The 13,119-nt window shown below is 53.9% G+C and overlaps 4 protein-coding genes across 4 annotated transcripts; 2 read left to right on the top strand and 2 right to left on the bottom strand.

The window, feature by feature from the left end:
- The first annotated feature begins 728 nt into the window (after positions 1 to 728).
- On the top strand, positions 729 to 1,330 carry L226DRAFT_361469 (uncharacterized protein). Its single transcript, XM_067674224.1, has 3 exons — positions 729 to 941; positions 996 to 1,024; positions 1,079 to 1,330. The coding sequence occupies exons 1-3, from the start codon at positions 908 to 910 to the stop codon at positions 1,262 to 1,264; spliced, it is 249 nt and encodes an 82-aa protein (XP_067537754.1). The 5' UTR covers positions 729 to 907; the 3' UTR covers positions 1,265 to 1,330.
- Positions 1,331 to 2,750: 1,420 nt separating this feature from the next.
- On the bottom strand, positions 2,751 to 4,003 carry L226DRAFT_533184 (uncharacterized protein). Its single transcript, XM_067680401.1, has 4 exons — positions 3,962 to 4,003; positions 3,163 to 3,187; positions 2,993 to 3,110; positions 2,751 to 2,935 (listed from the first exon to the last, which is right to left on the bottom strand). Coding segments are annotated over exons 1-4 (243 nt in total). The 5' UTR covers positions 3,963 to 4,003; the 3' UTR covers positions 2,751 to 2,836.
- Positions 3,503 to 6,100, bottom strand: L226DRAFT_533183 (uncharacterized protein). Its single transcript, XM_067680400.1, has 20 exons — positions 6,026 to 6,100; positions 5,657 to 5,958; positions 5,514 to 5,592; positions 5,443 to 5,456; positions 5,338 to 5,379; positions 5,223 to 5,279; positions 5,163 to 5,172; positions 5,078 to 5,095; positions 5,000 to 5,025; positions 4,924 to 4,949; positions 4,835 to 4,869; positions 4,757 to 4,781; positions 4,692 to 4,703; positions 4,621 to 4,636; positions 4,526 to 4,565; positions 4,362 to 4,462; positions 4,261 to 4,307; positions 4,184 to 4,196; positions 4,080 to 4,107; positions 3,503 to 4,019 (listed from the first exon to the last, which is right to left on the bottom strand). The coding sequence occupies exons 2-20, from the start codon at positions 5,779 to 5,781 to the stop codon at positions 3,942 to 3,944; spliced, it is 792 nt and encodes a 263-aa protein (XP_067537752.1). The 5' UTR covers positions 5,782 to 5,958; positions 6,026 to 6,100; the 3' UTR covers positions 3,503 to 3,941.
- Positions 6,101 to 7,569: 1,469 nt separating this feature from the next.
- Positions 7,570 to 12,947, top strand: L226DRAFT_459631 (uncharacterized protein; the record flags this gene model as incomplete). Its single annotated transcript, XM_067675530.1, has 16 exons — positions 7,570 to 7,658; positions 7,717 to 7,734; positions 7,796 to 8,020; positions 8,437 to 8,932; positions 8,983 to 9,003; positions 9,058 to 10,136; positions 10,195 to 10,386; positions 10,443 to 10,539; positions 10,604 to 10,621; positions 10,677 to 10,817; positions 10,876 to 11,350; positions 11,407 to 11,702; positions 11,775 to 12,206; positions 12,261 to 12,373; positions 12,431 to 12,625; positions 12,752 to 12,947. 16 exons carry the CDS (start codon positions 7,570 to 7,572, stop codon positions 12,945 to 12,947), a joined length of 4,083 nt encoding a protein of 1,360 aa, XP_067537751.1.
- Positions 12,948 to 13,119: the final 172 nt, after the last annotated feature.

Raw genomic sequence — 13,119 nt, 5'->3', positions numbered from 1 at the left:
TGAGAGTGATATGTGAGTACGTCTCGCGCAGGATGGACAGGAGCGAGGGACTGACGATCGTTGGTAACAGATCATGGCACATGCCACTCAGCAACCACGACGTTCATGGCAATCCACGACTTACTGTGAATGAACTTACAGTCCTCGAGCCGAATGAAACACAGCCAACGTCACCGAATGCAAGAAATACCGCAAGTATGTGGTCCCCACACAGCAGCAACGATGCACATGGCAGCCAGCGCCAGACAGCGACGTACTTTTCAAGATGGACGACATGCGAGAAACGGCTTCGAGTAGGTCACGCAAGAGGCCCTCGATTCAAGACGCCACCCCGAGGAGCGGTCGACCACTGGGTAGTGGTCGGTCGTGGCGCAGGCCTCTCCGTGGCCCTCGGGACTAGTACCCACGATCTACATCGTTGGGGAAGCTAACTTGCGCCGAACTTCCTTCGGGACAACATCGCGGCTTGCGCAACTGCGGTTGTCCGATGCGTGAGTACCTTGCCATTGCTTGTCCGCGATATCTCATTGACGCGGCATTGTAGCCCAGCCATCACGTCCCATGTGCGTATCCTCTCTTCCTGTCCCCGCCGCTGAAGCCTTTCAGTAGCAGCGCTGCCTGTCAAGTTCGAAGATTAGACGTTGTCGCATTGGAATAGGTGAGACCCTCCGACACCTTGTGACTTCGTACCTTCATCATCGCCGATGCTCATACGCTCTCAGAACAAGAATCAAAGTTGTAAAGCGGACGCCGACATGTCAAAGAGAGCGACAAAGAAGACCTGCTACTAGAACTAGAACAAGACATGCAGGCTCAACGTGACCTCGGCTCGTAGACCGACAGCATACAAAGTGCCTTGAAGCGCGACCACGAACACCCGTCATTCAAGCAATGCAACCACGACGCCATGCTCCCACCACAGCGTCGCACAGAAACATATGGTATGTCCCTATCTCTGACGGTTATATATCAAGGTGGTTGCTTACACTGTACAGAGTGGAACATTACTGTACAGGACAATTATGTGAGTACAATCTCGATCAGGTCCAGGCAAGCGACTGACGACCGTCTGCGACAGTTCATGGCCTTTGCCATTCAGCAACATCGACGGTCGTGGCGTACCACGACGTCGTACTTACAACACTTCAGATATATCGACGCCAGGGAAGCCAAGCGCAAGTATGTGGTTCCACACAGCAACAACGACGTCCATGGCATCCTGCGCCACACAACGCCGTACGGAGAGGTGGTAGATACCAAATAGAAATGTGAAAACAATGCGACGGAAGGAAACGTCAAGACCGGTTTCGAGCAGGTCATGCAACAAACCCTCGATTCAAGACGCCGCCCCGAGGAGCGGCCGATCACTGCCCGGTGGTCGGTCGTGGCGCAGGCCTCTTCGTGGCCCTCGGGACTAGTACCCACGGTCTGTACCGTCGGGGAAGCCAACTTGCGCTAAACTTCCTTTCGAGACAACGCCGCCGCCCCCGCAATCGGGGCTGTTTGGTATGTGAGTACCTTCCCATTTCTCATCTTATCCAGCATCATTCATTGGCACTCGACGATAGGCCAGCCATCACCTCCCATGTGTGTATTCGTTCCTCCGGTACCCGCCGTTGACGCGTTCCCCGTAGCAGCCCTGCGTCCAAGTTCAAAATTCGGATATTGCAAGTGACATGACAGGTGCGCTCGTCTATCTTAATGCGCCCTACCTCCAGCATAATCGTGGATGCTCACGTCCCATCAGAACAGTCAAGAAGACCCTTGAGGTGACCAAGTTGCATGTCAAAGAGACGACACACAAGACCTGCTAGCTTTCAACACAATACACGCGCAGGCTCAACGTAACACATACTCGGTCATCGACAAATACCTGTGACCTTGGCAGTACAACTCCGCATCAAGTCAATTCAACCGCGACGTCCATGATCCGAACACGGCGTCGCATGAGAAGGATTGTTATGTCCTAGTTTTCGACGTCGTTCAAGGTGGTTCCTTATTTCCGCAGAATACGTCACCTAAAAGAAGTACAAGACGAACATATGAGTACGATTTCCGCTCCGTATGGATCCAACCAAACGGCTGATGATCATTGGCGACAGTTCAGGGCGTATATGCCACTCAGCAACATCGACGTTCGTGGTCGTACTTAGAAGACATCCCATCAAGCCACCACATCAATCTCCCCTACCGAAAGTGGACATAATCGACATCAAACTTCGTCACCACTCCCACATCGAGAAACCAAATCAGACAACAAATAGTGCAAGTATGTGGTACGTCCCACACAGCAACTACGATGTCATTGGTTGGCATCATTTGCGCCACACAACGTCGTACGAACTTGAAGACATGCAGAAGCGAAACATGAGACTGAACAAGCCGAACAAATCGGGACAAATTACTGCATGCTGAACACGTGCAAGCAATGTACTAGAATGACATACAAGAAACGGCTTCGAGTAGGTCACACAAGAGGCCCCCGATTCAAGACGCCGCCCCGAGGAGCGGTCGATTACTGTCCAGTGGTCGGTCGTGGCGCAGGCCTCTTCGTGGCCCTCGGGACTAGTACCCATGACACCGTCGTCGGGGAAGCCAACTTGCGCCAAATTGAGGTAAGACAAGTACGGCGATCGGATATGTATTTATACACTCTTCCAGATTTCAATGCGTTCCACGCAGGCGGTAATTATAGAATAGTCCAGCACCAACAAGCTTCAGTACAGGATGAAATCGAGTCAAGTAAAGGCGCTGGCTAGTCAACTTGCAACAGAGAGTGGCTTAAATATGCGTAGCGGTGTCCTGTCGGTGGCCTCGATAGCTTCAGGGGATATACTCAAAACATCGACTCTTTGGCACTGTCGAGACCTGACATGTCGTCTCCGGTCTCCGTCTGGACATTGATGGTGATATGTGTCGGTTTCGTGTCAATTTCCTGCACAGCATGTGTAGGGTCAGCAATTGAAAAGACAAAGTGATTTTCTGGTACTACCTCGGGAATGTTCCACTGTTGAACGGTGGCGAGACGGCCTGCTCGAGCAATGGAGTGAAAAGGTCCGCCGTCGACGATCCTCACGTCCTTCCCGGATGTCAGGGTACGCGAGTTCAGCCTGCGAAGTTGTCAGGACCAACGATGAAAGGAGGTCGTGACTCTCTACGTACACGCTGAACAAGGTGATAGCATACACTAGGTCCCGCGAGACGTCAGCCGGAAGCTCAAATCAGGGGAGATGTATGAGTGGATTTACTGGACAAAAATGCCACAATACCGAGCGCCTGCCACTCTTTGCGCCCTATTGCACCCCGTAGCACTCCATAGCACTGAATTGCATCGTTTTGCCACTTGTTGCCATCCATTCCCTCTGCTAGCACCTCGTAGCACCTTTTAGCACATCCTTGCACTCCATTGCAACGTTTTTCCACTCTTTGCACCTAGCGCCCAATAGCCGAACACCTTGCCATCAATTCCTTCCATTCCATCAATTGCACACTTTAGCCACGTTTAGCCCACTCTTGCAACGGGTTGCAACCATTTGCCCTCGCTTGCAACGTAGTCTTTCACCATCCTGCCTGCTCGGCTATTCATCGTTTTCACGTCATAAACAAAATGTTGCAGGGAGGGGCAAGCGGTTGCAATCAGGTGCTAAGATGTGCAAACAGTGGCAAAATGGTGCAAAATGGTGCAAAACGGGGCCAAACGGGAATATGTTGAAGAGGAGGTGCTACGCGAGTGACATGGACGAGCGGGTAGCCGAAAGCGGTGCTGTGATGGCAATAGGTGGCAATTGATGGCAATGGGTGGCAAGTGATGGCAATGGGTGGCAAACAGGTGCTACGGGGTGCAGACAGGTGCAGAAGAGGAAAGAAGGTTGCTAACGAGGGCAAAGCATGGCTACAGGTTGCAAAACCGGTGGCGAAGGAATTTTGTCCTATAAACCCCGTCATAGAGATGGCGACGTACTCCTCGCATTGATCAACTGAATCGCCCCGTAGCTCACATTGCTATGCGGGGACACCGCCTATGGCATCCCGTTATTGAATGGACAGTATCTCTCATTATCAGTCAGACCGACACTCACCACAATGAGAGTAGCAAGGTCAAGGGCACTGTGAAGCGTGTTGAGCACGCGGCGTCCGGTCAGATCCCACCCTCATGAGCGAGAGGCAGCATAACAGTACGTACAGCACCGGGATACCTGAATGCGAGTTCGGGTGAGCGCCGGCTCCTTGCTCCTTGCCTAAACCAAAGGACATGCATACCAGTGTTCACAATATAAACCGCCACTTTGTCGAAAATTGACATATTTCTGAAGAGAGGTGCACTTGGTAGAGTGTCTTCGAGAGCTAAAAATAGGACTTACCGATTGCGGTAGCTGCGTCCTTGGTAGATCACGCAGAGGAGGGCTCCAGAGATTGATATGTCAGCAGAGACATTGAAGGCGAAGGTTAGGCCAATAATCCACTACAGGTGAACGCGTCAAGAGACGAGCGCAGGATACAACGGTTGCTCATAGCCAGAGCTTACGATTTTAGTGGTGAACGCCGCAGGTGAATTAAGTAGGAACCTGAGGATGCGTTCAGTCCAAAAAAGTGAGTCATTCCTAGATGTGCGTTACGAACCCTCTGACGGTCACGGCTTGCGGGATCGGTGAATCAGAGTTAACGGTGTCCAACGAGACATTGGGGCTTACCGATCCCGAAACCTGGACAGCAGATTGGTGAGTGGAGGCCATCTCTGAACACTTCCCAGACTCACCAGTTCCTACAATATGAAAGACACTCTGTGGAAGGAAATCACTACCGACACGAGCAAGCAGGCTATACGGGCACTGACAGCAAGAAGAGACAGGACTCTGTTCAGTCCTCCAACTAGTCGGGGGCAATCGTAAGCAATAATCTTGAATTTGAGGGTGAGAAACTTACTCATCCAAACGCGTCGGATAAAAAAGCTGCGCGGGCTGATCAGCACCTTCAATTCAGGGCAAAGCTCGAGACATACATGTGCGTAATCGACGCCGTACAAATCTGGGGAGAGTGAGGATCAGTGTATCACGACTATCGCCATGAACATGCGTACTCCGACGATTGGCAAGAGCTACGTGGAACGTCAGTGCGTCAGTGGCCGGCACATGTGCGTACACATGGGGGAATACTTCACATACATTCCCGGACCTGCAGCAATATCGTGAGTAGAGCGCAAATCAAAGATAGCTTCAACATACCATACGTTATGGAGGAAAGCCTCCGGGCTTGCAAAGTTGCTCACGAAGGTGTGATAGCTGGGGTTGTCCGGACTCTGTTGGTAAGTTTACGAGCCATCCAGTTGTCTAAACTTACCAGTAGTGTACACTACACACGGTGTAGAGAGTCTCCACCAGCCTGTGTCTCGCATGATTAGCATTGGTACCGCCGACGAATCCTCTTCAGAGGCAGATGACTCACACGACAATGGGAACCTGAGACATCGAAACGTCAGTGCCACAACACGAGGGCAATAGCCAAGAGAGTCTCACCAGTACCCGAATGAAAGGGAGATCGCTCGTGTAGAGCCGCGAATAACGATACGCCTGGTGCAAGAGAAGGCCAAACAACCTGGTGGGGAGAGCGAGCCCATGTCATGAAATTGAGGTGACGGAAATGCAAGAAGGGTACGTACAACGAACTGATGAAAGAAGCGACTAAAATGGGGCCCTCTGTCTGAGAAAATATCGATGACATCTCCGCGACAGGCGGCATCGGCGTAGTGTTATTGGCACTTGGGACTCCAATAGGAGAGTCCATACCGGCAGCAGACCTGACGATGGAGACCTTCGGGGAAGAATCGGGTGTTGAAGCCACTAGAATGATAGAGGAGAGGGATCTGACTATATAGCATGAACACCATGGGGACGTGATTGGATTCCGCCCTGGGAATTTTACGCGATTCGACGCCAACATCACGTCTCTCCCTGAAGGGAGCTGTCATCGTGTGATCATCGCAGTCAGCACAAGCTCATAGTTAGTGACTAAGGAAGGTGAAACTAACCTTCGTCGAGGAAGTTAGATGCTGGATAGCTTCGAGAACACGATGATGATCTTCCGCACTGTAGAATGGACAGACGCCGTTGTGGCACAGCGCAGTAAAGGCGGAATCATACGCAGTGACGTTCTTGAGCCGCACCGCATTGTGAGAAGTGATCCGACATGCCCAGCGGGCCATCCTGAGCAAGGCTCGGCGGCCGTTCCGAGAACTTGGAAGCACATCTTCCGCAGGGCGAACTGCAAGCGTCAGCAACCTAATATCCTCCTGGGACCGTCTCCAAGTTCGCTTCTTCATAGAGCTCGCTGCAATTGCTAGAACATCGTGATATAAAATGTCAAACAAACACTAAGTGAGACCTGAAACTGAATCGTGGCTCACTTACGAGCCCTCTATAGATGTAGAATGACGAGACCGCATTCAGTCCTCGATACGCGCGTGCGTGTTGGATATTGATTGAATTATCCGGCGAGCAAACTTTGTGTCGACAGATGACCTGGCTGTCATTCCACCGCAGTGGCTAGGACTCAGGCTCCCCCTCCAGGGCACCCCCTATCAGGGGAAGTCACCGACAGCCCGCCCGTACGAAACCACCAGACTGCTACCTCTTCGTCCGCCATCCGCTCCTTCCACAGACATACGAGACAACGGGGTCACAGTATGCGCCTTCTTACATTCAGACAACCCTGAAGGTATAGACGTAAGCGAGGATGGTCGGCGCGGGGAACGAGGATTATGCACGTACTCTGGGAAGGGCGTGGATGTAAGTAGCCCAAACGGAACCTAATCATCATGTTCTCCCGAAGTGCATCTTCTTGCGTATTCTTGGGTTGCCGTAGCCCTATGCTTTGGAAGGTTGCCTTGGCCCTCAGACTAAACGCATGTCAACTTGAACAGTCTGGAGGATAGCCTATTGGTTTACAAAAGCACCGAGAGACCACCCACAACAGGACACAAAGCTCACCTATGTGGTCCTCAAGTCACGCTAGGTGGACTGATATGTGCTCCGACATCACCTCTCGCCGGCATCGATATCATTCTCTATGATTTCGATTCGTGGTTTGCCAGCCCTTCCATCCTAGCTTTTCACCACCAATGTGTTTCCTCTGACGGCTCGGGATGGGCGGGGAGTAATGACGGCAGTACTTACTGCATACATCTGTTCCTCGCTGTGAGCGGCGCGCCGCGGCAATTTCACCCAAATTGGACTATGCGCTCGCCGCTCGCGACTGGCCGCGCGATGAGCAGTGTATCAGAGACATTTCCTCAAGCTCACAGCAGAGGTGTCAACGAGAAGAACCCATATCGACAATCGCGAGACACGGAGAAACGGAAGATATGGGCGAAGGTCAGGTACATGGTAGAGGCCTAGTATCGCCGGCTGAGGACCGCCACTGCGCCGCGAGCTGTCGGCGCTTCTTGCCTCTTTACCCTCCTCCACCGCCTGGACTGCGCCTTCGTTGCCCTCCCTTCTTGCTTGACGATCCTCACGACTTCCTCCAGCACGAGAAGACTTGAAACTGAATCGACCTTGATATACCAACTAGCTCATGTCACGGCGCAGCTATGCGAGCACCATGTCCATGCACCATGAAAGGAGGGCGTCCCGGTTCCGGGTCTCGGAGGAGGAGCTCATAAAGTATGTCACCAGCGAGTCGCTTCTTCCGCGCCAGCATCTCACAGTGCCTTTGTCTCAGCTTCGTACTACGGGTAGCGTGAGTATCACGCCGTAGAACAGGATTCGGCGTCAGAACTGATCGGTCGTACTGCGCTCAGTCTATTGAGCTACCAGATGCAACCCAAGGCGGCAGCGGAAACTACGCAGCCGGAACCCGAGCGCGACAGAGACTACTCATCGAGATTGCACACCACGATATCCAACTCGATCTTCTCCTTAGGCGACCTCTTCCGAGATGGCCAGAAGGGCGTACGGTTCCCGAAGGATCTGATCAAAGTGCTGGAGCAGAAGTTGCAGGACATTGCTATGGGCAAGGATGCTGCGTACGTGTTATTGCTTCTCTCCCCCCTTCTGAAGGTCCGAGGTCGGACACACATACCGCACGCGACCGAGGTCGCTCCATGCTATCCTGCCACCTCCGCATATTGCAGTAGCCTTGCTTCCGCACTGTCGGTCTTCTTAGTTGCATCTGAGCAGGGTGCGCAAGAAGGTGCTCACGGACATCGTTCTTCGATGGGAAGCTGGGAGTCCACTGTTGTGCGCATCAGGGCGTCGGGCGACGACATTTCCTCGAGCCAGAGGCCCTCGGGCTATTCAGGGTCGTTGCCATCATGCTCTCCCTTGTACGCTTGTGCAATTTATCACCTGAAATGTGCACTGCAGGACATACAGCACATCGCTCTCGGCCTCGGGAATCCACTCTTCCTGATCAGAATATCCTACTGAACAACGCGTGTAGTTACTCGGACCAGCTCACACGACGAACAATGGCCGTCTTCTACGGACAGGTCAAGGACGAGACATTTCGACGACAAATGAAGGAGAACCGCAAGATTGAGGAACTCATCCTGATGTTCGCCACAAATGCCACCAACGTCCTGAAGAAGGAGCCCTCACTAGCCGGCGACGGATGGAAGATGGAACTGAACAACCACATAGCACAGTTCGTTCGCTTGCTCCGAGACTGCTTACGCCACATCAGCCACGTCTCGCCCGAGCTCACTGCGCGACTGGACATGTATACCGCCAAGCTTGCCCCTGCACAGCAGACATACTCCGACTCCGGGTACGACTCCGCCTCTACCTCAAATCGTGACTCTGTCGCTTCGGCAAAACGGATCAGCATGCAGGTCAACGACATGCCTCTGGTCATCACCGCTGCGAAGCTGTTCAAGATTCCTGTGAATGCCATTCAGAAGGAGATCGAGGACATGTCGAAGTATTGTACAGAGAAAGTGAGTGGTTGATATCCCGAGACGACTACTTTCAAGCTGAATTGTCTTAGGCCGCACTCAACGATCTAAAGGTATGCACGACATCACGGTGAGTGCGGGCGTTCTTCATGCTCACGGTTGTCTAGACCTGTCTCAAGAACATCAACGCTGGTGCGCCCTTCCCCATGCGGCGAGAAGACTTCGATAGTGAAGCCGCCTGGCAATACTGGAAACACCTGGAGACCTCTCACCTCTCGCAGCTCATGGTCGTCATGGTGCAGTTCAATCCTGAATTGGCCAAGTCAACACCATCGGAAGCACTCCCATCAACACAAGCTCAGAACGGACGTCCTGGGTCGGTGTACTCCAACTATTCCAGCGGACGACCAGACTCGTACTACGCTAGTGGGTCTGCACAGAGACACACGTCTGTCAGTAGCCGATATTCTGTCGCTTCTTTAGGTGGTCTCGGACCCAGCGACCCCGACGGCGTGTCCAACGCGCTGGAGGGAGACGACGAAATCCAGGTCGGCTTCCACTTCACCTTCATCCCCCCTAACCCGCGCAAGTACTACAAGCGCCTCCTGGAATACTGTATCGCCGCAGACCTTGAGGCGATGCTCAGTCCTGCTGTCGGCGACGACGACGAGGTGTCACTGGGCATCCTGTCACCGCCGCACATCGAGCTTATCAACGAGTGCGCACTGCGATGGCGAATAGGCCAGCCCTACCGCGTGGCTTGCTTCTTGGACATCGTACGCCAATTCTACGAGCGCAACGAGGTGCCTCTCGAGTGCGTACCTGAAGCTATGCACAATATCAGCCGTGTCACCAGCGAAATCGACTTGGAGAAGTGGCCCAAGCAGGACGTGGACTACCTGGCTCAGATATACGGCGGCCTCTTCAGCACGTTCCTGTCCCAACTTTACCACGCTCTGGACGGCCTGCCACAGCTCAAATCCTCGGACCTCGCCCCGTACTTATCTATATTGGAGACTGTGCGGGACAGCGGACTGCTGGAGCGGTACGACGTGAACGTTGAGGAGCGCATCGGCGAAATTCAGACTCAAGTCCGGGAGGTCTCTGCACGATACTACGGGCAGAAGATGCACGAGCTGCAGTCTGCACCCGGAGTCAACCGGGCACTCCCTCTGCTGCTCATGACGGACGAGATCGAGAAGAACGCGAAGCTCTTGGACAAGCGGTTCCCAGAACCATTGCTTGGGTGCGTGACACCGCATCTAGATCATTTCGTACAGTTAATATTCATGTTGCAGCGACAGCCATCTGGACATCGTTTCATTGATGCTCGAGGTGCAAATACCGCACTTCCTCATGGACCTTGACGACTCCAAGCGGAGGTTATTTGAGGACTCGATGAACGGGCCCACGCCGGACGTACCTATCCAGGATATCTTCGCGCTGTATCGCCGGACGAAGACCCTCCTCGGTATGTACAAGGCGTTCTGCCCGAAGTATGTCCACCCCTGTCTCTATGGTTGCAGCGACCTGACCTTGCGCGTGACTGCAGCGGCGAGATTACGTTTGACCTCGGGGGCTTCTTCGAGCCGTATGTACGGCAGTGGCTTGTCAACACTGATAACAAAACGACGCAATGGGTCCAGGCTGTACGTGCTCCATGCTTCCTGCAATGCATGTTTCACATGATGACCTCCTGCGCCCGCTCTCCAGGCTATTGCTGCCGACAAGGTTTGTTCGAAAATGAATGCTGAACGGCGTTGCGGCTGAACATATTGTATCACAGTTCCAGGCCGAGGGTGAAGAGGGTCACAGTTCATCAATTGTCGACCTCTTCGACTCGCTCCGGAGTCCGATCCAGTTTTTGCAAGACCTCGAATGGATCGACGAGTACCAAGAAGCCCGGTTCTTCACGAGTTTGTCAAAGGTGGGTTCTTCCGGCCGTAGCCTTTCTGTCTGTTGGTCTCAATCGGCGTCTGGTCTAGACTATCAGCAAAGCCATCAACCAGTACTGTGCGACTGTCGAGGAGATGTTCATGGCGGAGATGTTCCCGCGACCAACAGACTACCTCCAACCGCAGAAGTCATCAGCATGGCTCGAGAAGGCGAAGCAACTCGCAGAGCGGAACGAGAAGAAGATCGAGCCTTTCACCTTCCAAGGGGAGTCTTGTGTCAAGCTCAACAACATTGAAGCTGCAAGACGTCTCCTGGACAACATGTACGCGCAGATGGAGGCGGACAAGAAGATGGAGATCCTCGAGAACTCCGCGCCACCTGTACCTGAGAAAGTCGAGCGCGGGGATCGCTTCCTCTTCACCGTCAAGGTTGCCATCGCCGAAGGTCTCGTTCCCCTCGAGAGCAGCCCGTCGGCGAAGCTTGACACCTTTGTCACGCTCAGCGACGAACAGGGCAATCGCTTGGCGAAGACGCGAACGATCTACGAGTCGCTCAGCCCCCGATGTAAGTAGCTAGATCTCTACGCCGCAGCACAGGTATTGACGGAACCAAACGAACAGGGGACGAATCGTTCGATCTTTCCGTCGACAAGCCCCTGTGGATCATGATCAGCGTCCGGGATCGCGCACTGGTAGGCAAGCACGACACCGTCGGCCGCGCATACCTCTGCCTGGACCCGAAGCGGTTCGGGGACTTCATGACACATGACATGTGGTTCGACCTCGACACCCAGGGCCGGATCCTTCTCCGAATTAGCATGGAGGGCGAGAAGGACGATCTGCAATTCTACTTTGGCCGCGCGTTCCGCTCTCTGAAACGCGCTGAGAACGACATGGTCCGCGTCTTCATTGACAAGGTGCGTGCCATCTGCTCGTGGCCGAGCCGGCTAAGCTAACAGGCTGATTGGGACGTGGTGTGGCGCCGCTAGATGACGCCGTTCATCCGCCAAAGCCTCTCGCGAGTAGTGCTCAAGACGCTTCTGAAGTCAAACACTGCCGGGAGCATCGACTATAACAAAGCGTTCGGAAACGTCACCGCGCTTTTCGGCTCCGCGCTCGGAAGCAAGGACGAAGTGCAGATACCCCTCCCCCAGTCGGAGAAGCCGCGGTTCAAGCCCGAGGGCCTCACCGACGTCGAGATCGAGCAGGCCATCGTGCCGCTGTTTGATTTCTTCGATGCGAATTTGTCGACGCTCAACACTTACTTGAGCGAATCGACAAAGGATATGGTTATGTCGCGCATCTGGAAGGAGATCCTGAACGTGATCGAGGGCTTGCTCATCCCGCCGCTTTCTGATGTGCAGAGCGACATGAAGCCGCTCACCGACAAAGAGGTCGATATAGTGTTCAAGTGGTTGAAGGTAATGATGGCGTTTTGTGCACATGTCGCTACTTTGGCTGACCCTGCCTCCCAGTTCCTGAGGGACTACTTCCACGCCGGCGGAGAGGGTCCCATATCCCTCGAGGCGCTGCAGAACCAGAAGTACCGCGACATCCTGTCCATTCGGTTGTACTACGACTGGCACACGTACGTCCATCTTACCTCTCCTGCCGCAGTTCTCAGCTGACTCGGTCCGGATATCAGCGATGCGCTTATGGAGGAGTGTGTGCGGATGATGCAGCACAGTCTTAGCGCTGCCCCCTCGATCAAGAAGCGAGCAAAGAGTGTGTACCAGCAACGCAACCTGGGTACGATCAAGAATCGCAAGAAGGAGAAGCAGCAAGAGAAACAGAAAGATGTATCCAACGGCGAGACCATTCTCCGAATCCTCCGCATGCGGTGCGTATTGCATCCCACATCTCATTGTTCTGTTCGCAGTCGCCTGTCTCTTGTTCTCCGACACGCGCCTTGTTCCTTTGCACTTGTCTCGAAGACTCTTGTGTGCTGACGACCTTGCCCCGACAGGCCCGGAACATCCGACTTCATCACACAGCAGCTGCAGGCGATGTCGAGTCTCCAAGCAGAACGCGACGCACACGCGAAGGAGGTGGAGAAGCGCAAGCTGCAGCGGCCGCGGCAGCAACAGCAGTCGCAGGGCCAGATACCGCCTGTGCCCGCCGTGCCCGCGATCCCACCCGTGCCGCCATTGCCTCCGAAATAGAGTCCGTTCTCCCTCGCGTCCCTCGCCTCCCCGTCTGCTTCGCGCGGGCTCCCTCTGCTGTCAACGCCAATTAATGTGAATACGATATCGCCGCCGCCGCCGCCACTGCCACCCGCGGCGACTCCCTCAGGACGGATACCTCGCATACTATACCTGTTGTCCTGGACCACGT

The sequence above is a fragment of the Lentinus tigrinus genome (genome assembly GCF_003813185.1).
Source record: "Lentinus tigrinus ALCF2SS1-7 unplaced genomic scaffold L226scaffold_7, whole genome shotgun sequence".
NCBI lineage: Eukaryota > Fungi > Basidiomycota > Agaricomycetes > Polyporales > Polyporaceae > Lentinus > Lentinus tigrinus.
Note: the sequence above shows the minus strand (reverse complement) of the source record. Positions and strands in the feature narration are given on the sequence as shown.